The 22985-nt window shown below is 42.6% G+C and overlaps 1 protein-coding gene across 4 annotated transcripts in view; it reads left to right on the top strand.

The window, feature by feature from the left end:
* The window catches only part of LOC110488599 (uncharacterized), a 62559-nt gene that overhangs the window by 14360 nt on the left and 25214 nt on the right, over nucleotides 1–22985 (top strand). Inside the window, exons 1-6 of one of the 4 annotated variants that reach the window (XM_090198186.1) lie at nucleotides 6474–6740; nucleotides 9667–9718; nucleotides 10747–10773; nucleotides 10868–10894; nucleotides 13344–13370; nucleotides 17399–17425. In XM_090198186.1, coding sequence (XP_090054312.1) covers nucleotides 6589–6740; nucleotides 9667–9718; nucleotides 10747–10773; nucleotides 10868–10894; nucleotides 13344–13370; nucleotides 17399–17425 — 312 coding nt within the window. In that variant the 5' untranslated portion in view covers nucleotides 6474–6588. Of the gene's footprint in view, nucleotides 1–6473; nucleotides 6741–9666; nucleotides 9719–10746; nucleotides 10774–10867; nucleotides 10895–13343; nucleotides 13371–17398; nucleotides 17426–22985 lie in introns of those variants that run through there. The other 3 variants (XM_090198187.1, XM_090198188.1, XM_036942725.2) reach the window with 3 other exon arrangements.

The raw sequence follows: 22985 nt of genomic DNA, 5'->3' as shown, positions 1-22985 counted from the left end.
TAAAGTAAACAATCCCAGAGCCCCTCTCTTGTAATCGTTGTCAGTTTGACCTGTTGCATTGAAATACAACTCTGTACAAACTGTTCTTGGGACATAAACTAGTCAAAATATGAAACCTGTTGTTTATACCTCTACTGACTCCCCATCACGCATGCGGGAGCGTAATCATTGCCTGACACTAATTTGCATAACGCAACGGACATAAATATCCATAGAAAATATTCCTATTCATGAAAATCACAAATGAAATATACTGAGACACAGCTTAGCCTTTTGTTAATCATCCGGTCATCTCAGATTTTCAAAATAAGCTTTACAGCCAAAGCTAGACAAGCATTTGTGTAAGTTTATCGATAGCCTAGCATAGCATTATGCCTTGCTAGCAGCAGGCAACCTTGTCACAAATCAGAAAAGCAATCAAATTAAATCGTTTACCTTTGATGAACTTCATATGTTTTCACTCACGAGACTCCCAGGATAGCCAAAATTCATTTTTTCCCAAAATATTATTTTTGTAGGCGAAATAGCTCTGTTTGTTCTTCACGTTTGGCTGAGAAATCGCCCGGAAGTTGCAGTCACGAAAACGGCAAAAAATATTCCAAATTAGCTCCATAATATCGACAGAAACATGGCAAACGTTGTTTATAATCAATCCTCAAGGTGATTTTCAAATATCTATTAGATAATATATCCATCGGGACAATTCGTTTTTCAGTAGGACCGATTGGAGTAATGGCTACCTCTGTATTTTACGTGAGAGTCACCCTGGGAGCCATCAGGTGACCACTTACGCAATGTAGCCGCCTACGGCTATTCTTCAACATAAATGCGTAAAACTACGTCACAATGCTGTAGACACCTTGGGGAATACGTAGAAAGCGTAAGCTGGTTGATAGCACATTCACAGCTCAATAGGGACTCATTGGAACGCAGCGCTTTCAAAATATGGGGCACTTCCGGATTGGATTTTTCTCAGGCTTTCGCCTGCAACATCAGTTCTGTTATACTCACAGACAATATCTTTACAGTTTTGGAAACGTTAGAGTGTTTTCTATCCAAATCAATTATATGCATATTCTAGCATCTTGTCCTGACAAAATATCCCATTTAAAACGGGAACGTTTTTTTTCCAAAAATGAAAATACTGCCCCTAGAGTCGCAACAGGTTTTAACAAACCTACTAGGACCTTCAAAAAGTTGGTGCTGGCTTATCAGCTCAACATTCGGTACTCAAAACATTTACTTGGATCTACTTCATTCTGGACACAGTTCACTTAATGGAAAAAGATGATTGTTTTAGATGACATTACGTTCTTGCTTAATAAATAACTGGTGCCACCCAAACTATAGAATTGAGTAATACATTGTCAAAAACATGTTTTATTCAATTATTCATACCTCTGTCCCAAATTTCCTCATTGTGTCCTTTACCCACACTGTGTCCCTTACAGCCAGTTTGAGTAAAGTTTGTACTGGCGGCTATCTAATGTTCCACATGAAGCTTATCTCAAACCCAAACACCAGATGGCAGCCTCTAATTTAATATCAGTCCCAATGCTCAATCCCTCTATCTGTCATGTGACCTTGTATTGAAACATTTACTTCTTCAAATTGCTAAGATATTGCATTATTAGAATGCTATCTGAAAGCTTATTTCTATATACTCTGTTACTTTCACAAGTCTCCATATCTGTTTCTTTCAACTAGGACTCCCTTTCCAATAGGAACACCTCAATCACTACTGCTATTGCACCTGGATCACTCTCAAACAATGTTCTGCTTTTCCCCATTACAAGGTTTAAAACAAAACAAACATGATAACTTTCTCCATATTAGAAGGCATTCTTTTCATTTTAGTACCTTCAAAATGTTACTAAATATTTTTATTACCAATCTCTGTTGAATATTCATTTTCTGCTTCAATATTTATTAGATGTCTATTATTTTAAGATTCATATGTAATGCTTTTGGAGGGATCAATATGTATTAACTGGGTTGGCACTGTCTATCAGTCCCCTGTAGATGGCGTGCTCTGTCCATAATAAGTCTGGCACCTGAGACAGCACAGACAGTTTCCATTTTGCCTACTCACAAATTGGTTTAGAATGTCATCATTTGGGATATCAACAAAAACTCCATTGGGAGTAAAATAAATTGTAATAATCAATTATTATTATCATTATTATTATTATTATTTTCCATTGTTCCTTCATCTTTATCCCTAGTAACCCATTATACATTTGTGTTGCATCACAAATTCCTCCTCTACACCAGTGTTCTTTTCATACAGGGGTTTACATATTCACTCGTGTTCTATTTAACAGCATATTCGGGGAAAATATTATCTTCTTTCTAATCTCCATACAGAATTGCTATAAATCGTATAAAACTTTAGTCATTCATTGCCACATCGCAGCAACGATGACAAAGCTGGAGCCCGGGGGTGCATATTGTCAAGGAAATCTCAGTGCCCGGGGGCATCAATGAACATTGTTACAGCCCTTACCCATCTCAACTGTTACTTTTCAATGGCTTCTCTACTATGTGTAGATCGATGGGCGGTGGTGTACAGAACCCCTAGAAAACGTTATACAGTGCCTTCGGTGTGTATTCAGACCCCTTGACTTTTTCCACATTTTGTTACATTACGTCCTTATTTTAAAATGGATTAAATATACTTTTTTCTCAGAAATATACACACAATACCACATAATGACAAAGCAAAAACAGATTGTTAGATTGTTAAAAATAGAAAATATATATAAAAATAACTTCTTCACATAAGTATCCAGACCCTTTGCTATGAGACTCGAAATTCTTAACCTTTTCACACGTACCAACAAATGGATGTGATCATTCTACAGTGGTCCCTGCAGCGTACACTCAAACCGGTGTGATTAGAACGCTTATTTATAACGTCCAGTTTTGATTGACTCAACAATCAGCATTTGAGCTGGCCACACTGTTTTTTCACAGAAACATTTTGCACAAACACAGTCCTTACACAGTCCAGAATGTAACCAGTATATTTTTGGATGCAATGTTCAGACATTCACAGAAGTAGCTACAGCATAACACAATCATTCAAACCGGAAAATGTAGGCTACATTTGTCCTAGCGCTAACTGAGGTAAGATTGACGTAACACAAGCGGTCATATTTGTATTTCTCTCGGCTGACAGAAACTACAATATAAATTAGCTAATAGCAATTACTATTTATAATTCAGTACATCATGGAAGAGCTCACCATTGATCTAAATAATTGGGTAAAACACTTTCTAGAAATCGAAAGTAATCCGACGATGGGTAGTTTGTGCGTGCCGCCATGTTTGTTTTTTTCGCATCAGCCCGAAGATAATAAGAGGAGACAAGATGAGTTTGGTTGAAGGGGGTGTATTGTCTGTGATCATTCACTTCCCTTCATTCACTTCCGGGCATTTACCTGAAAGATGAGTGAACCATTCCTTCACCTCATTATAACATCTTTGGTCTGACAGATGTTTACGTGACACCCAGAATGCATTGTATAATGTCAACAAACATAGCACCACACATAGCTGGCACATAGCTTAGCATAAGCTCATTATAATCAGTGTAACCTTCAAAAAGTATTTTATATACATCCTAGGTGTCTATTATAATCTATGCAATAATCGGAATGCATTATTTGTCACCAGTACTTGAAAACATGTGAATAAAACTGTAAATACATTATGCTCCATACAAACATACATACATAATTATATACATACTGTATGTGCCTACAGTAGAAACAACAACACGATATACAGAAAATAAAAAACTTACTTTGATAGGAATGTACACATCTCCAAAGTTATTATTTGTAAGGAAAACAATAAGGAAGGCAATGAGAGCGCCAGCCAGAACATTTTCCAATTAGTGCAAGACTGCGCAAATGTCTGCATACTTGATCTGCGCAAACATTGGTGAAGTGTATGGGCTCTCCATCAAACTGTTGTTAGAAAATACAACTTGTTAGAAAATAATTTAAACTTAAGTTGAAACATAGCCTACAGATAACTAGCAAGCAGCGCGTGTTAACTGTCCTGTTGCGTAATAATCACATTTTGGAACAGTGAGCGCATTCTGACATCAGGCACATAAAACTACTCATGGTGGGGCGACCGTTACAGATATTTGGAACTCACGTATGAAAGGTTAAATGGGAGAAGTTTGGGACCACCAAGACTCATCCCAGAGATGGCCTCCCAGACAAACTGAGCAATCGGGGGAGAAGGGCCTTGGTCAGGGAGTTGACCAAGAACCCGATGGTCACACTGAAAGAGCAACAGAGTTCCTCTGTGGAGATGGGAGAACCTTCCCGAAGGATCACCATCTCTGCAGCACTGCACCAATCAGGCCTTTATGGTGGAGTAGCCAGATGGAAGCCACTCCTCAGAAAAAGGCAAATGACATCCCGCGTGGAGTTTGCCAAAAGGCACCTAAAGACTCTCAAACCATGAGAAACAAGATTCTCTGGTCTGATGAAACCAAGTTGAACTCTTTGGTCTGAATACCAAGCGTCATGTCTGGAGGAAACCTGGCACCATCCCTATGGTGGTGGCAGTATCGTGCTGTGGGGATGTTTTTCAGTGGCAGGGACTGGGAGACTAGTCAGGATTGGGGTAAAGATGAAAGGAGCAAAGTAGTAAAGATATCAATAAAAAGTGTTGTTTAAAGTTTGCCACAAGCCACCTGGGAGACACACCAAACATGTGGAAGAAGGTGCTCTGGTCAGATGAAACCAAAATTGAACTTTGAGCTGGGTAGTGAAAATCTGCTCCAGAGCGCTCAGGACCTCAGACTGGGGCGAAGGTTCACCTTCCAACAGAACAATGATCCAAGGCACACAGGCAAGACAATGCAGGGGTGGCTTCGGGACAAGTCTCTGAATGCCATTGAGTGGCCCAGACAGAGCCCAGACTTGAACCCGATCGAACATCTCTGGAGAGACCTGAAAATAGCTGTGCAGCAATGCTCCCCATCCAACCTGACAAAGCTAGAGAGGATCTGCAGAGAAGAATGGGAGAAACTCCCCAAATACAGGTGTGCCAAGCTTGTAGCGGCATACCCAAGAATACTCAAGCCTGTAATCATTGCCAAAGGTGCTTCAACAAAGGACCTAAAGGGTCTGAATACTTATGTAAATGTCATATTTTAGGTTTTATTTTTAATAAATTAGCAAACCTGTTTTTCCTGAGTCATTATGGGGTTTTGTGTGTAGATTGATGAGGGGGAAATACTATTTAATCCATTTTAGAATAAGACTGTAATGTAGCAAAATGTGGAAAAAGTCAAATGGTCTGAATACTTTCCGAAAAACTAAAAGCTGCATTTCTATCTTATTATCCAAATTTCAATCAGCTTACTATCCATATTTCAATCTTAATAGTAATAATTTAAATCCATTTATTTTCCAAATTTAAATCAATGTCATATCTTACAATCACACAACTTTCACATCCACATTAAGTTAGTACTATTCCCAAACACACTCGGTATTCTCCCCTATTACCCCATGTGCATCTTCTACGATTCTTTTGTCATTACTTGCTATGCACCATCTGTATCTTCAATGGTTCTCTTGCCGCTACTTCCTATACATACAGTGCCTTGCGAAAGTATTCGGCCCCCTTGAACTTTGAACCTTGAACCTTGAAACTTTTGCCACATTTCAGGCTTCAAACATAAAGATATAAAACTGTATTTTTTTGTGAAGAATCAACAACAAGTGGGACACAATCATGAAGTGGAACGACATTTATTGGATATTTCAAACTTTTCTAACAAATCAAAAACTGAAAATTTGGGCGTGCAAAATTATTCAGCCCCTTTACTTTCAGTGCAGCAAACTCTCTCCAGAAGTTCAGTGAGGATCTCTGAATGATCCAATGTTGACCTAAATGACTAATGATGATAAATACAATCCACCTGTGTGTAATCAAGTCTCCGTATAAATGCACCTGCACTGTGATAGTCTCAGAGGTCCGTTAAAACCTGTTAAGGATATGGCAGACATACGCCCCCTTTGGAGAGATTGGGTACCCCTAGTAAACTGGAAAAAAAATCTGTCAAAAATTGCTAATATATGCAAATAAAAATTATTATTGGATAGAAAACACTCTAAAGATTCTAAAACCGTTGGAATTATGTCTGTAAGTATAGCAGAACTCACAGGGCAGGCATTCTTCCAAACTAGTTTTTGTGGCCATGAAAGTTGGAGCAACTTTGACGTCATGGCCCCCACCCTTCCCAACCAGTTATGATTCTGGGGACACTTTCTATCTCTTCCGCTAGATGTCCTCTTTCAGTAGAGCTTTGAATCGTTCAAATCCCGCGAGAATTGACCCTATGGGAGTGAAATTAGTGCGTGCCACGAGAGAATAGGCTGTGCGTATGGGCGCGAATTGGTCCCAGCCATTCCTTTGTTCCAGCACTCAAGAGAAGGGCAGACGATGGCCGATTGAATTGAAGTTTGTTTTGCGTGTCTAAAACATCATAAAGCTTGCTTCTGCACTTAGTTTGACCTGTTTAGTCGACATATAATATGTAATTTTGAAGTTTTGATGCGCAACTTTTCCGGACCAGAGGACGTTTTGGGTGCATTTCAGCTGATGTTATTAGCAGTAGCTAATACAAAGACGCAAGACTTGAAACCAAACGATGTATTGGGTAAGTATGAAGCCTTCCAGAACATTCTGAACGAAGACCATCGAAGGTAAGGGAATATTTATGCTTAAATCTGTGTTTCTGTTGACTCCAACATTACGTAGAAATGTAGCTTGGAACTGAGCGCTGTCTCAGCATATGGAATAGTGTGCGATTTCTGTAACGTTAAAAATAAATCTAACACAGCGGTTGCATAAAGAAGCAGTGTATCTTTCTAACTATATGTAGAACATGTATATTTAGTCAAAGTTTATGATGTCTATTTACGTTATCTTGCCGCGCTACATAGATTTCCTGCGGGCATTTTTGAGTAATTTCTGAACGTGAACTCACTGTAAATGGACATTTATGGATATAAATGGCATATTATTGAAAAAAAAAAATATGTACTGTGTAACATGTCATATTACTGTCATCTGATGAAGATTTTCAAAAGGTTAGTGAGCGATTTATTTTTTAATCCTGCGTTTGTTGATTGCATGTTTTGGCTATTCAAATGAGCTGTGTCTGGTGGTGGTTTTACATATATATGTGCTATGTTTTCGCCGTAAAACATTTTAGAAATCTGACTTGCTGGCTAGATGAACAAGGTGTTTATCTTTCATTTGAGCTATTGGACTTGTTAATGTGTGGAGGTTAAATATTTTTAAGAATATTTTTGCGTTCCATGCGCCACCGTTTCAGCTGAACGTGGGAGGGTTGATTCCCAATTGGGAACCAGTATCGTAGACAGGTTAAAAGCGCAGAGAGCATCATGAAGAACAAGGAACACACCAGGCAGGTCCGAGATACTGTTGTGAAGAAGTTTAAATCCGATAATATTGAAATGGAAGGAGTATCAGACCACTGCAAATCTACCAAGACCTGGCCGTCCCTCTAAACTTTCAGCTCATACAAGGAGAAGACTGATCAGAGATGCAGCCAAGAGGCCCATGATCACTCTGGATGAACTGCAGAGATCTACAGCTGAGGTGGGAGACTCTGTCCATAGGACAACAATCAGTCGTATATTGCACAAATCTGGCCTTTATGGAAGAGTGGCAAGAAGAAAGCCATTTCTTAAAGATATCCATAAAAAGTGTCGTTTAAAGTTTGCCACAAGCCACCTGGGAGACACACCAAACATGTGGAAGAAGGTGCTCTGGTCAGATGAAACCAAAATTGAACTTTTTGGCAACAATGCAAAACGTTATGTTTGGCGTAAAAGCAACACAGCTGAACACACCATCCCCACTGTCAAACATGGTGGTGGCAGCATCATGGTTTGGGCCTGCTTTTCTCCAGCAGGGACAGGGAAGATGGTTCAAATTGATGGGCAGATGGATGGAGCCAAATACAGGACCATTCTGGAAGAAAACCTGATGGAGTCTGCAAAAGACCTGAGACTGGGACGGAGATTTGTCTTCCAACAAGACAATGATCCAAAACATAAAGCAAAATCTACAATGGAATGGTTCAAAAATAAACATATCCAGGTGTTAGAATGGCCAAGTCAAAGTCCAGACCTGAATCCAATCGAGAATCTGTGGAAAGAACTGAAAACTGCTGTTCACAAATGCTCTCCATCCAACCTCACTGAGCTCGAGCTGTTTTGCAAGGAGGAATGGGAAAAAATGTCAGTCTCTCGATGTGCAAAACTGATCGAGACATACCCCAAGCGACTTACAGCTGTAATCGCAGCAAAAGGTGGCGCTACAAAGTATTAACTTAAGGGGGCTGAATAATTTTGCACGCCCAATTTTTCAGTTTTTGATTTGTTAAAAAAGTTTTAAATATCCAATAATTGTCGTTCCACTTCATGATTGTGTCCCACTTGTTGTTGAAAAAAAAATAATAAAGTTTTACATCTTTATGTTTGAAGCCTGAAATGTGGCAAAAGGTCGCAAAGTTCAAGGGGGCCGAATACTTTCGCAAGGCACTGTATAAATAACACCCCGTATTCAAAACACCTTGTGTTATTTGTAGTGGCTGTAGAATGTTACCATTACACCCTCGCTCCAGTATTCTCATAATAGCCTTCACTCTATAAGAACATGGGTACCTTCTTATGCGTTACTCGCCTTTATTTTTATATTTTATATACAGATTAATTTAAATTGACTTACTGAAATCAGTTGCCGTCCCTCAATTGTTTGCGGATAATGTCTCCTGGGCAGCTCACAGTAAGGGTCTGGTCTTAGCGGGTCTCATCGTCTTTTGGTCAGACGGGAATTTCCCTCACGCTTTATAAAATGCGTTTTTTTCTCACAGACCCCATTGGAATGCGCTGCAGGCAGAATCAATCATCCTGTTCGTTGACACCCAATTGTTGTGGAAATTCTTACACATGGACACCCGAAGTCAATCTTAAATTATTCATTGTTCATTATCAGCGCACTGGAGCGGTTCCAACCAACTCAATTCACCATGTACACATGTCGATCAGGAGCTCTCACGGGGCAGTCCCATTAGTTCTCTTATATACTGCCGACAAGTCATATTTGCATGATTTAGCTTATTCATAATTAATTCATCATTAATGTTTGCTTCCTTCTTGTGACCCACCAGTACTGGGTCATGCATTTGACAGACCAATACCTCACAAGCTTCTTCTGAGACCTTGAAACTGAGAAATATTTTTTTCTCAAAACAAGGGCCTGGGCGTACTGCCACATTGAAGATACTGATAGTGAGGATATATTCAGTCAGTCACTTGAATGAACACAGGAAACGTTACTAGAAAAGTGCAAAAACGAAAATGCCCTTAACACTAATTAAACCATAAGGGCCTAATCAAGGAGACATTATAGGTCTTCAAAAACACCTGTGTTTTACAGGAAGACATTCATAGCTTATCTTCGACCATGCCATCTCATTATGAGACCAAAGCGAGAACATGAACAGTAAAAACGACTCATATAGTCCTCTTTTCAAAAATATAACTTTTTCTCCCTCTGCACCCTCCTATCCTCCTGTCCTCCCTCCATCCATCAAAGCATGAAGGCAGACGCAGTCGTAGGGTTACACTTCGAGAAGCTTCTGTACAAGGTACTCTAGGGGCTGGAAAAACAGAGAGATGATGACAACATGTATTAGTCTTCCCACTGTAAGTCTTCACAGGTCATTGGACAGAGCTGTTCAACAACGTTTGGCAGCTAAACATGGCCCAGGTCTGCCTCCTATTTCAGCACCTCTTTGAGGGTGGACATCGACTGAAGACAGCCATAACTTTTACCTCTCTCTGTTTATATACATTACACAGGCCAGAGCTTGAAGTGATGCACTCTGCAGTAATGCAGACTATATGAAGTGATGTACTTTGGGACACTGTGGGTGTTTCGTGCTGGGTGCAGTCGGGACATTTGTTTGTGTGTGTGTGCCTGCATGCGTGTGTGTCTGTGTGTGAGTGGGTGGATGGTTCGGAGGCGTGCTATACACAGCTGGGACATGTCCACCCACAGTCCATAGAAGTAGACACACCGTCAGCCCTCACCCTCCTCACACACACACACCAAATGGGGCAGGATATATAATGTGTTTAAACACTCACCTTTTGTCTTTTTCCTTTCCTCCTCCACCTTTGGCTCACTCTTGAAACACTTTGTGTTCATGAAACACTTTTGTTATTTACTGTTGTTTATGTCGATTTGTTTATGACGTCAGTTGCATTACCCAACTCTGTTACAGATATTTTTCTGCCCAGAGTTTGTGTGTGTGTGTGTGTGTGTGTGTGTGTGTGTGTGTGTGTGTGTGTGTGTGTGTGTGTGCGTGTGCGTGTGCGTGTGTGTGTGTGCGTATGTGTGCGTGTGAGACAGACACACAGGGAGAATGTTGTACTAGAGGGGTGACATCATTGTTGGTTTGGCAAACAGAAACAGTGTCCTCGGAGTCATCAGTGAGATTTACAAGCAGCCATTGACTCATTTTATACTTCATTGACTCACACACACTCACACTTTATAGGCTGTTCTGTAATGGATCTCTGGGGCAATCACTGCTCAAAACACATGGGTTAATCTGTCTCTTTTAATTTTATTTTTCTCTTGTTCTCTCTTTCTCTCACTATCTCTCCGTAGGGCCCGCTCGGCATGGATGGCAAACCAGTGAGTATCTATTTGACAGTTGAATGAAACATCCTCGAATTTTACTGCAATCTTTTATTGATTTTAACTCTTTGACTCTCTCTCCTCTTCGTAGGGTCTCCCAGGTCCTAAAGGAAGTCAGGTACGCTCATTCCTCTCATTCCTGCAGTGGTTATCATGTTGTTGGGAGTGGGACACACGTACAAGTTACAGGGACATAATATAATATATATCATATAATATATATATGATATATAATAAGTCTGTGAACGTAGGTGATTATTGGAATCTGTAAGACAAGTGACTCGTTTCTGCACGTCATCAATCGTTATTTATTGTCCTAGTTGGAAAATACATCTAGAGTGAGTTGGCGAGGTTACCATCAGTAGCAATCATGTAATCCTTCCAAAAGTTGTCCCAGCCTCTCCAGACCTCATTGGAGTCATGACTGCCTGAGGACAGAGCACTGAAATCCCTATTCACTCCAGCCCTGGGGCCCATCTATCAGCCAGTCCCTGGCGGTACACTTCCCCAACACACTGCCCTACCCACACACACTCACTCAGGGAGAAAGGACATTGGGGATAGGGGGAACAGCCGATGCGAAGAGAATGGGTTAGGAGAGCGGGAGAGAGGGTGAAAAAGAGAGAGAGAGAGTTTATGACTTTCGACAGAGGCTCTTTAAAAAGTCATTACTACGGCCACCTTGCTCAGCCTTGGCCATGAAGAGAGGACTCATTTATCCACTGAAACACTTGCAGAGCACTGAGAGCGGTTTGAATAGCACTCTCCAAACATCATTAATCAGTTGTTTCCTGCTAAAGAAGATGTCAAGCTGGGGTTGTCCTTTAAAGGGGCTTTCACAGCAATCAGAGCTGTTAAAGTCAACCAGGTGTGGCACAGGCCTTCTTACTGTGTTTTTTCTGATGGGCGACCTCACAGCACACCACACTGTAGAGGAGTGACAGGAGAGATGGATGTGAGTGGAAGGAGGGAAGGAAGAGAAAGGTGGAAGAAGAGAGGGGGATAAGGAGAGGGAGGGGGTAAAGAGAAAGGATAAATGGAGGATACGGAGTTAGAGAGGAACGATAAAAGATGCCCAGGGCAAGAGAGAGAGAGAAAACGAGACAGAAGAAGAAGAGTGAGAGGTTGGAGGTCCAGACAGCTTGGTGCCCTGATCTTCCCTCCCTCCTTTTCTCCAACTCTTCCCCTCTCTTCCTCTCTGTCTCTCTGGGCCTGAAGGAAATGGAAGAGAGCAGGAGTTAAGCTTCTCCCTGTCAACAAGTGGGGAATCGCATTACCTCTCACCCTTATCCCCTCTTTTCCCCTGGCGCTACCGTCTCTTTCCCCTCACACTATCCCCTCTTTTTCCCCCTCACACTTTTCCTTCACACTAACTCCCTTTCCCCCTCGCTCTACCCCCATCTCACCTAACAATATCCCCCCTTCTCCCCTCGCTCTATCCCCCCTTTTCCTTCACTCCAATCCCCTTCCCCCTCACTCTACCCCCTCTTTTCCCTTCACACTACACCCTCTTTTACCCACGCTCTACCCCCTCTTTTCATCTCACACTTTTCCCCCTTCTCCACTCACTTCCTTTCCTTGTCTTACCCAGTGTAGGAGAGAAACACAGAAAGACTCTTTTTCACACACACATGCACACACACTCTGAGTTCAGCTCAACCTGTCGGCCTGGAGGACATTATTAGCAGATGTCCCCTACAGCTCTCCAGTATGGTCGATCACGTGGGTTTGTGATCTCTCCAGTATGGTCGATCACAGTGTGTTTGCGGTCTGCGGTCAGGAGCCACATTCACAGTCCCAGTGCCACCTGTCATCAGATAGATCAGTGTGCCTGAGAGGTGGGTGAGAGGATGGCCCATAGTGAGGATTAGCTCATCTATGAGTCCACTGTCCATAGGGGAACTACTCAGCCAGTCAACCAGTCAAATCATCCCTAACACACACAGCATGTCAAAATAGCGTTAGCTCAGTCAAAGCATAGCTTCAGTGCGCTGTGGCTGCCAACCCCTTAGCGATAATAGCGAATGGTTCCTCTCCAGTCTCCATACCGAACAACACAGTTCTACCTCATTACATGGAAAAGTCATTCTCTGCGGGAGGGGTGGAAGAATGTACGTCTTGGCCTTTGAATTGTATTTCTCATTACCTCAGAAACCGTTCAACAGGACTCCCGGAGGCTTTTTACTCAGTCGGCAAACATTAGCGAAAGTCGCTAAATGTTTGCGAAAAGAGCTCAGGTCGTTTTTACGCTGGCTCACGTTCAGAGACAAAACTTTTAAACTCCCTATGACTTTCGACAAGGTGTATTTCTGTGAGTGACATGGATTTATGGGGCAAAATCATCACATTCTGTTTGATTGAATGCCATCCCCTGGTTGTTAATAGTGAATCAGGGAGATATGTGCCTTATTGTTGGAGTGCGATCACCCCAGAGTCTTCTTATTAAGCAGAAGGTTAAAAAAAAAGATCCTGTGGCGATATACATTTTTTCCCCGCAGTTGAACAGCATCAAACACAGATTTGTAACAACTGATTTTTCTCTCGTTATCTCTCGTTTTTTTCTCCAGGGACCAGTGGGACTCAAGGGAGATAAGGTATGTTCAAATATAAAACTTTACCTCACTCCCAGCTGTACTGTGTGCAGAATCCAGAAGGATGTGCAACTGGGAATTGCATCCTGTGCACGGATTGTGCACATTGACTGACAGATGGACACACACACACATGTTCTCAGACACCTTCTATCAAACAAGCCGTATTTTACACAAAACACCCACACACGCTCTCAATCACCCGCCCGCACACACATTCTCACATGTCTCCTATCCAACAGCACATAGATTACCTGGCCTGCATGTACTGTACAGAGCTCATATATGAGCTGCAGTCAGAGATCTCTCATGTCAGGACATGAACCGGTTCACAGCCCTGTAGCACTGTACTGTAGCATACTGCTAAGATCCCATCCACCTCTTTTTCAATGATACTCACACACTGTCACACTTTGCCCAGCCCAATATGTTTGAAATGGATAGCACTATATTGGACCAATGGGTGACTCTGTGTTTGTGTGTTTGTACATGCTAGCGCGCGCGCGCGTGTGTGTGTGTGTGTCATATGCGTGTGTGGAGCTTTTAAGCATGTTCACAGGAGCAACACAAGTGTGGTAAAGTGAACATCAATTTGGAATGACGGATGATGCGAAGGTTCCGGAAAATGGGCTGCCGTTCTGTAATCACCATAGTTATGAGAACACAGAGCCCAAATCCCCCTCATCTGAGCGGCAGCAACACTCAGCACGTGTCCTCTCCTCTCAACAGCTTCCATTGTGGGAGATGATTCATGAATCCATATTTCATTGGCTTTGCAGATGGTGGCTTTGGTTTACTTACTGTAGCATCACCGCTAATTGTGTCGTTTCACTGCTGTCAACTGTTCCAAATGTAGACCCAAGTGTGTGTGGCCGAAATGAATAATGACTGTAGAAATAAAACGTAACACCCAGCCCATGACTGTTGTTCAGGGACAAGACATCGAGGTAGTGGAGGAGGACTGTACATTCTTGGGTGTTGTATTTAACCATACGCTACAGCGGGGGAAATGCACAGAACAGATTTATAAGAAAGGACTGTTAAGGCTCTAATTTAATGGTGATTGTCACATCCTGACCGTAGTTCCTTTTTTATGTCTCTATTTTAGTTTGGCCAGGGCGTGAGTTGGGGTGGGCATTCTATGTTTTTGTTCTACGTTTTTGTATTTCTGTGTTTTGCCTGGTATGGTTCCCAATCAGAGGCAGCTGTCTATCGTTGTCTCTGATTGAGAACCATACTTAGGTAGCCTGTTCCCACCTGGTGTTTGTGGGTAGTTATTTTCTGTTTTAGTGTGTTTTGCACCTGGCGGAGCTGTTTCGGTTGTTTATTTTGTTCCTTGTTGTATTTAGTGTTCAGTTTATTAAAATAATGAACACTTACAACGCTGCATCTTGGTCCTCACCTTCTTCCACCAACGGTCATTACAGTGATCATGTTTTATTGTCACTGTTTTACAAGTCCTTCATTGAAAGTGTCTTAAAGGTGCATTGTAACCGTTTTTATCTCAATATCAAATCCTTTCTGGGTAACAATCACCTTACTGTGATTGTTTGTTTAAAATTAAAATGGTCAAAAAGAAAGAAAATTGCTTCTTCACTAAGTGCAATGTCTCAAGCAAGAATGTTGCTCAGACTGTCTGGAAGTGGTCTGAGGGGCCTAATGGGCTGGGTGTGTAACCTGAAAACTAGCCGTTATTGGCAGAGAAGAGGGCAAACTCTCTTTGTTATTGGTCTGTTGACTTAAGATGTCACCAGGTGGCTCAAAACAAATCCAACCGAGCCAAACAAACTACAATTTCAGGCGGTCTTTTCAAACAGCTCTTACACTAAAAGTGCATTAGCATAATTTCCACAACTTCTTAGTATTATTCTTAGGAAATATACAGTGCCTTGCGAAAGTATTCGGCCCCCTTGAACTTTGCGACCTTTTGCCACATTTCAGGCTTCAAACATAAAGATATAAAACTGTATTTTTTTGTGAAGAATCAACAACAAGTGGGACACAATCATGAAGTGGAACGACATTTATTGGATATTTCAAACTTTTTTAACAAATCAAAAACTGAAAAATTGGGCGTGCAAAATTATTCAGCCCCCTTAAGTTAATACTTTGTAGCGCCACCTTTTGCTGCGATTACAGCTGTAAGTCGCTTGGGGTATGTCTCTATCAGTTTTGCACATTGAGAGACTGAAATGTTTTCCCATTCCTCCTTGCAAAACAGCTCGAGCTCAGTGAGGTTGGATGGAGAGCATTTGTGAACAGCAGTTTTCAGTTCTTTCCACAGATTCTCGATTGGATTCAGGTCTGGACTTTGACTTGGCCATTCTATCACCTGGATATGTTTATTTTTGAACCATTCCATTGTAGATTTTGCTTTATGTTTTGGATCATTGTCTTGTTGGAAGACAAATCTCCGTCCCAGTCTCAGGTCTTTTGCAGACTCCATCAGGTTTTCTTCCAGAATGGTCCTGTATTTGGCTCCATCCATCTTCCCATCAATTTTAACCATCTTCCCTGTCCCTGCTGAAGAAAAGCAGGCCCAAACCATGATGCTGCCACCACCATGTTTGACAGTGGGGATGGTGTGTTCAGCTGTGTTGCTTTTACGCCAAACATAACGTTTTGCATTGTTGCCAAAAAGTTCAATTTTGGTTTCATCTGACCAGAGCACCTTCTTCCACATGTTTGGTGTGTCTCCCAGGTGGCTTGTGGCAAACGTTAAATGACACTTTTTATGGATATCTTTAAGAAATGGCTTCCTTCTTGCCACTCTTCCATAAAGGCCAGATTTGTGCAATATACGACTGATTGTTGTCCTATGGACAGAGTCTCCCACCTCAGCTGTAGATCTCTGCAGTTCATCCAGAGTGATCATGGGCCTCTTGGCTGCATCTCTGATCAGTCTTCTCCTTGTATGAGCTGAAAGTTTAGAGGGACGGCCAGGTCCTGGTAGATTTGCAGTGGTCTGATACTCCTTCCATTTCAATATTATCGCTTGCACAGTGCTCCTTGGGATGTTTAAAGCTTGGGAAATCTTTTTGTATCCAAATCCGGCTTTAAACTTCTTCACAACAGTATCTCGGACCTGCCTGGTGTGTTCCTTGTTCTTCATGATGCTCTCTGCGCTTTTAACGGACCTCTGAGACTATCACAGTACAGGTGCATTTATACGGAGACTTGATTACACACAGGTGGATTGTATTTATCATCATTAGTCATTTAGGTCAACATTGGATCATTCAGAGATCCACACTGAACTTCTGGAGAGAGTTTGCTGCACTGAAAGTAAAGGGGCTGAATAATTTTGCACGCTCAATTTTTCAGTTTTTGATTTGTTAAAAAAGTTTGAAATATCCAATAAATGTCGTTCCACTTCATGATTGTGTCCCACTTGTTGTTGATTCTTCACAAAAAATACAGTTTTATATCTTAATGTTTGAAGCTTGAAATGTGGCAAAAGGTCGCAAAGTTCAAGGGGGCTGAATACTTTCGCAAGGCACTGTATATAATACGGGAAAATCACGTATTTGAGAGCCCTGCTCCTAGCTCTGCAAGTAAGGTGATGGGTGTCAAGCAGACAGGTCTGGAGGTCATCTATGACAAAAGAGCCCTCACTACGGCCCACAAGGTACAGCTGGACCCCAGACATCCTCTTTACCAGGAGTTTGAGCTACTCCCCTCGGGGTGACATTATAGGGCCCCAGGGTACAAAATGGATAGAGCCAAGCAATCCTCTGTCTAAGTAGCATTAAGGCTTCTGAATGTTTTAAACCAACCACCAGTAGGAAGGTGGCCTACAGTTGAAATTTAGTTGACAGAATGTACTGATATATAGTGTACAGATTAATCATTGACCTCTCATGAATTGTACCTTTTCTACCTGCATGTATTGTCAGCAAGTCCTTGTCTATAGTTGATTATGTGTATTTATGTCTGCACAGTGCAGCAACCCACATTTTCCCACAGGGATAATCAAGCCATTGTCTTTTTTTTGTGTTGATGGTTGTTCTCCATTTGTGTGTCCTCTACAGGGTGACCAGGGAGATATTGGGCCCAGGGTAAGTTTCTCTCCCTCTCTAAACCTGTTTCCCTATCTCGCTCACTCTCTCTGACTGTTGAACTGAACGATGTAGGGTATGCATAGAGCGTTCAGAAAGTATTCAGACCCCATGACTTTTTCCACATTTTGTTGTGTTATAGCCTTATTCTAAAAGGTATTAAACAATGTATTTTTTTTCTCAGCAAATCTACACACAATACCCCATAATGGCAAAGCGAAAACAGGTTTTTAGAAATTTTTGCAAATGTATTAAAAATAAAAAACATTTTATTTATTTATTATTATTTACATAAATATTCAGACCCTTTGCTAGGAGACTCGAAATTGAGCTCAGGTCCATTGACCACCCTTGAGATGTTTCTGCAACTTGATTGGAGTCCACTTGTGGTAAATTCAACTAATTGGACATGATTTGGAAAGGCACACACCTGTCTACATAAGGTCTCACAGTTGACAGTGTATGTCAGAGCAGAAACCAAGCCTTGAGGTCGAAGGAATTGTCCGTAGAGCTCCGGGACAGGATTGTGTCGAGGCACAGATCTTGAGAAGGGTACCAATACATTTCTGCAGCATTGAAGGTTCCCAAAAACATAGTGGCCTCCAACATTATTAAATGGAAGAAGTTTGAAACCATCGAGTTTGGAACCACCTCTCTTCCTAGAGCTGGCCGCCCGGCCAAACTGAGCAATTGGGGGAGAAGGTCCTTGGATAGGGGGGTGACCAAGAACCCAATGATCACTCTGACAGAGCAACAGAGTTCCTCTGTGGAGATGGGAGAACCTTCCAGAAGGACAACAATCTCTGCAGCACTCCACCAATCAGGCCTTTATGGTAGAGTGGCCAGACGGAAGTCACTCCTCAGTAAAAGGCACATGACAACCTGCTTGGAGTTTGGACTCTCAGACCATGAAAAACAAGATTCTGTTGTTCAGTGGCAGGGACTGGGAGCAAAGTACAGAGAGATCCTTGATGGGAGCCCGGATGTGAACTCGATCGAACATCTCTGGAGAGACCTGTGCAGGGACGCTCCCCATCCAACCTGACAGAGCTTGAGAGGGTCTACAGAGAAGAATGGGAGAAACTCCCCAAATACAGGTGTGCCAAGCTTGTAGCGTCGTACCCAAGAAGACACGGGGCTGTAATTGCTGCCAAAGTTGCTTCAACAAAGTAAAGGTTATGAATACTTATGTAAATGTCATATATCTATTTTTTTATACGTTTGCAAAAAAAATATTAAAAATGTATTTTTGCTTTGTCATTATGAGGTGTTGTGTGTAGATTGATGAGGGGAAATTAACAATGTAATACATTTCAGGATAAGACTGTAACGTAACAAAATGTGGAAAAGTCAAGGGGTCTGAATGCTTTCCGAATATACTGTACGTACAGTATACTGTATGTATGCACCTGACCTGAGGAAATTCAAGCAACGAGGGTGTTTGTTTGAATAAAGCACCTCAACTCCTGTTCTCCAACTCCTGTTCTCCAACTCCTGTTCTCCAACTCCTGTTCTCCAACTCTGTTCTCCAACTCTGTTCTCCAACTCCTGTTCTCCAACTAATGTTCTCCAACTCCTGTTCTCCAACTCTGTTCTCCAACTCTTGTTTACGTCCCAAACTCTATCATCTGTTCTCTGGCTCCATCTGTCTCCCCTCCCTCCCTCCCGTTCCCCCTCTCCCTGCATATTAGGGTAATGGTCCATCCCAAATGGAGAAAAAGGGTGATGGGGAGAGGGTGGAGGGGAATTGGCTCTGTGGAGTATTTATAACATCTGAAAAACACTCCGCTCTCATCGTTCATCATTGCCTTGTTAACACATGTATATGCACAGAAAGACATTACCGGTCTTTACACACACCGTTAACACACTGTATAATTCCTCTGATCATTTAGGCGAGGCGGTGTGTGTGTGGGTGCGTGAATTTCTGCGTTTGTGTGTACGTGTTTTCCCAACGTGGCTAGCATGACGGCCGAACCCAGAACTCACTCTTCCTCTTCTGATGAGGTTTTAAAAGCTCCCCCTGTTCCAGTCAAATATAAGAAATGAAGCCATTTAAGTATGGTGGAAATACTTATATGTCACCGTGGAAACCTCAAAACTAGGACTCCGAGCCAGAACTAGCATCCCGAGGGGACCGGTCTCCTCCAAACCATCTCTTTTTACATTGTGGGGGTAATCTCTCTCTGCATCTGGAGTATGCTGTCATTGTTGCCTTTTCATGATGTGATATCATCCATCCCTGTATTTAACATCTATATAATTATCTCCTACTTTACTCAGTGCAGGTCCAAAAACTGCTCCCCTGGGGACATCTGGTGTGGACGATTCTGTAAGAAGTCATGGCCTTAGATTAACAGTTTTACAGTCCTGTATATCTTATCACTGTGCTTAATGAGGTTACTCTAGGTTAGGTGACAGATTACAGGCAAACGTTGTCTCCTACCTACTGTCGGTAAGAGCCCTTCTTTATATACTCAGCTACTGCTCTCTCTCTCTCTCTCTCTCTCTCTCTCTCTCTCTCTCTCTCTCTCTCTCTCTGTCAGAGTCTGCATCCCAAATGGTACCCTGTTCCCTATATAGTGCACTACTTTTGACCATAAATGGGAACTAGGGTGTCATTTGGGATGCAACCACTGTCTCTCATTCACATCTCATTCTGAACCACACTGGTGTTTGTGAGGTATTGCGAGCTATTGCTATTACATGTCAACGAAGGACAAACCCAGTGGTATTTACGGCGCGGTCGGCAACATTGATGAAATTCCTGACTTTTATCTAGCCATAAGTCCCTTTGGTTTCCCAGCCTACCAGCCAATCCTGCTCGATCTTGCGGTAATTTTCTGTGTGGTAATGAATCCCTTTGGCATTATGCGTCAGCTATTGCGCCAAGGGATAAACAGTGTACTTGGATGCGGCGCCTGTAGCTGCGATCTGGGTAGCTTTAGAGCCACAAAGGATTGCTTTAGAAGCACACGTTTTTCCAAAACAAAGCAGCTCGCAGCCTGCTACGGTATTTGCAGCTTGGCACGTTGCTCGTTGATTGGGCGTTGATAGATTAGGTGACAAGTGTCAGCCAATTAGCGGGATGGGACTCTCAGTCAGTATATGCTGCTGAATGAGAGTTTTGGGGTATACATATCAACTATTTGCATTTGTCGTCTGTGTTAACAGGACTTGATAATATATTGATGTAGACAGTAGGAGCACACACAACCAATGTGGTCCTGTGTGGCTCAGTGGGTAGAGCATGGCACTTGCAACGTCAAAGGTTGTGGGTTTGATTCCTGCTGGGGCCACCTATATGTATATATCTATGCACGGATGACTAAGTCACTTTAAACAGAGCTCTACGGATTTGCTGAATGGTATACATTATTATCAATCCCCTGCCCCACACTCTGTCAACACTGGGTTCTGATGCCAACTCTCTACCTCTGCCCCCATTGGAGAGGATAAGAGGAGACACACAAAAACAGGAAGTAGTCATGCATCACTGTAAGTGTGACTTCCTGTCGATCTGTCATCATTACTGCCAGTGTTGGCCAAAAAGTGGACTCAGATCACATACACATGATGGCAGAGACATTAAAAGATACTCAACAACCCAGAATGGCAGAGACATTAAAAGATACTCAACCACCCAGGATGGCAGAGACATTAAAAGATACTCAACAACCCAGAATGGCAGAGACATTAAAAGATACTCAACCACCCAGGATGGCAGAGACATTAAAAGATACTCAACCACCCAGGATGGCAGAGACATTAAAAGATACTCAACAACCCAGAATGGCAGAGACATTAAAAGATACTCAACAACCCAGAATGGCAGAGACATTAAAAGATACTCAACCACCCAGGATGGCAGAGACATTAAAAGATACTCAACCACCCAGGATGGCAGAGACATTAAAAGATACTCAACCACCCAGAATGGCAGAGACATTAAAAGATACTCAACCACCCAGGATGGCAGAGACATTAAAAGATACTCAACCACCCAGGATGGCAGAGACATTAAAAGATACTCAACCACCCAGAATGGCAGAGACATTAAAAGATACTCAACCACCCAGGATGGCAGAGACATTAAAAGATACTCAACCACCCAGAATGGCAGAGACATTAAAAGATACTCAACCACCCAGAATGGCAGAGACATTAAAAGATACTCAACCACCCAGGATGGCAGAGACATTAAAAGATACTCAACCACCCAGAATGGCAGAGACATTAAAAGATACTCAACCACCCAGGATGGCAGAGACATTAAAAGATACTCAATAACAAAAAACAAAACAAAAACAGCCACCACTCTACAACAGAAAGATATCACAATGATTTTACTCGAGGCTGTTCAAAGCACCTTTGAAGAAGGTCGACAAACATTCTAGCTCAAGAGGCTCTCCATCTTTAAGACAAGACTCTTGACTGTTGCGTCCCAACAGGGAGCAACTGTGTATTTAGGTTCATCTTCAGACTGCGATGAAAGACATGCCATGGTGGGGTTTTATCCCAACCCAAGCTGTCTCTCTCTTTCCCTCAGTGTGGGTGAGATAGAGGGCATGGTGGATAGGAGCTTAGAAGCTAGACATTTTTTTTTGTCTTACTGTCAGCCTGATGTTGGAAGAGTAGGATCTAGAGTTTTACACACACACACACACACACACACACACACACACACACACACACACACACACACACACTGAGCCATGTGGTCAGAAGGAACCCAGGCTGTACAGTGTGCATGAGGTGTAGGGGAGATGAGTGTGTGACACCCTTTCACTATATAGTCAGACTCTGTGCTATAAGAGATGATCAAATGTGGTCTTCACGGTAGGAATGAGTGAGTGAACGAGACAGAAGAGAGGGGGGAAAGAGAGGCTGTGGTGTCGGAAACCTCAGCTGTCCAACGATCGCCGCAGCCCACTAACAGAAAACTCATGACCAGACTGGCATATCTCTCTCTCGTTCTCTCTCCCTCTCTTTCTCTCTCTCTCTCTCTCCCTCTTGTCTCTGTTCGTCTTTTGCTTTTTCTATCTTTTCTCTCTCTCTCTCCCTCTCTCTCTCCCTCTCTCTCCCTCCCTTTTATTTCCCCTCGCCCACCAACTCTCTCTATCCATCTCTCTCGTCCCTCTCTCTCATCCCTCTCTCTCGTCCCCCTCTCTCGTCCCTCTCTCTCATCCCTCTCTCTCATCCCTCTCTCTCGTCCCTCTCTCTCGTCCCTCTCTCTCGTCCCTCTCTCTCATCCCTCTCTCTATCCCTCTCTCTCGTCCCTCTCTCTCATCCCTCTCTCTCATCCCTCTCTCTCATCCCTCTCTCTATCCCTCTCTCTCGTCCCTCTCTCTCGTCCCTCTCTCTATCCCTCTCTCTCGTCCCTCTCTCTCATCCCTCTCTCTCATCCCTCTCTCTCATCCCTCTCTCTCGTCCCTCTCTCTCATCCCTCTCTCTCGTCCCTCTCTCTCGTCCCTCTCTCTATCCCTCTCTCTCGTCCCTCTCTCTCATCCCTCTCTCTCGTCCCTCTCTCTCATCCCTCTCTCTCGTCCCTCTTTCTCGT

The sequence above is a fragment of the Oncorhynchus mykiss genome, chromosome 14, assembly GCF_057628025.1.
Source record: "Oncorhynchus mykiss isolate SJ-2025 chromosome 14, ASM5762802v1, whole genome shotgun sequence".
Taxonomy (NCBI): domain Eukaryota; kingdom Metazoa; phylum Chordata; class Actinopteri; order Salmoniformes; family Salmonidae; genus Oncorhynchus; species Oncorhynchus mykiss.
This window is presented reverse-complemented; position numbering and strand designations above follow the sequence as displayed.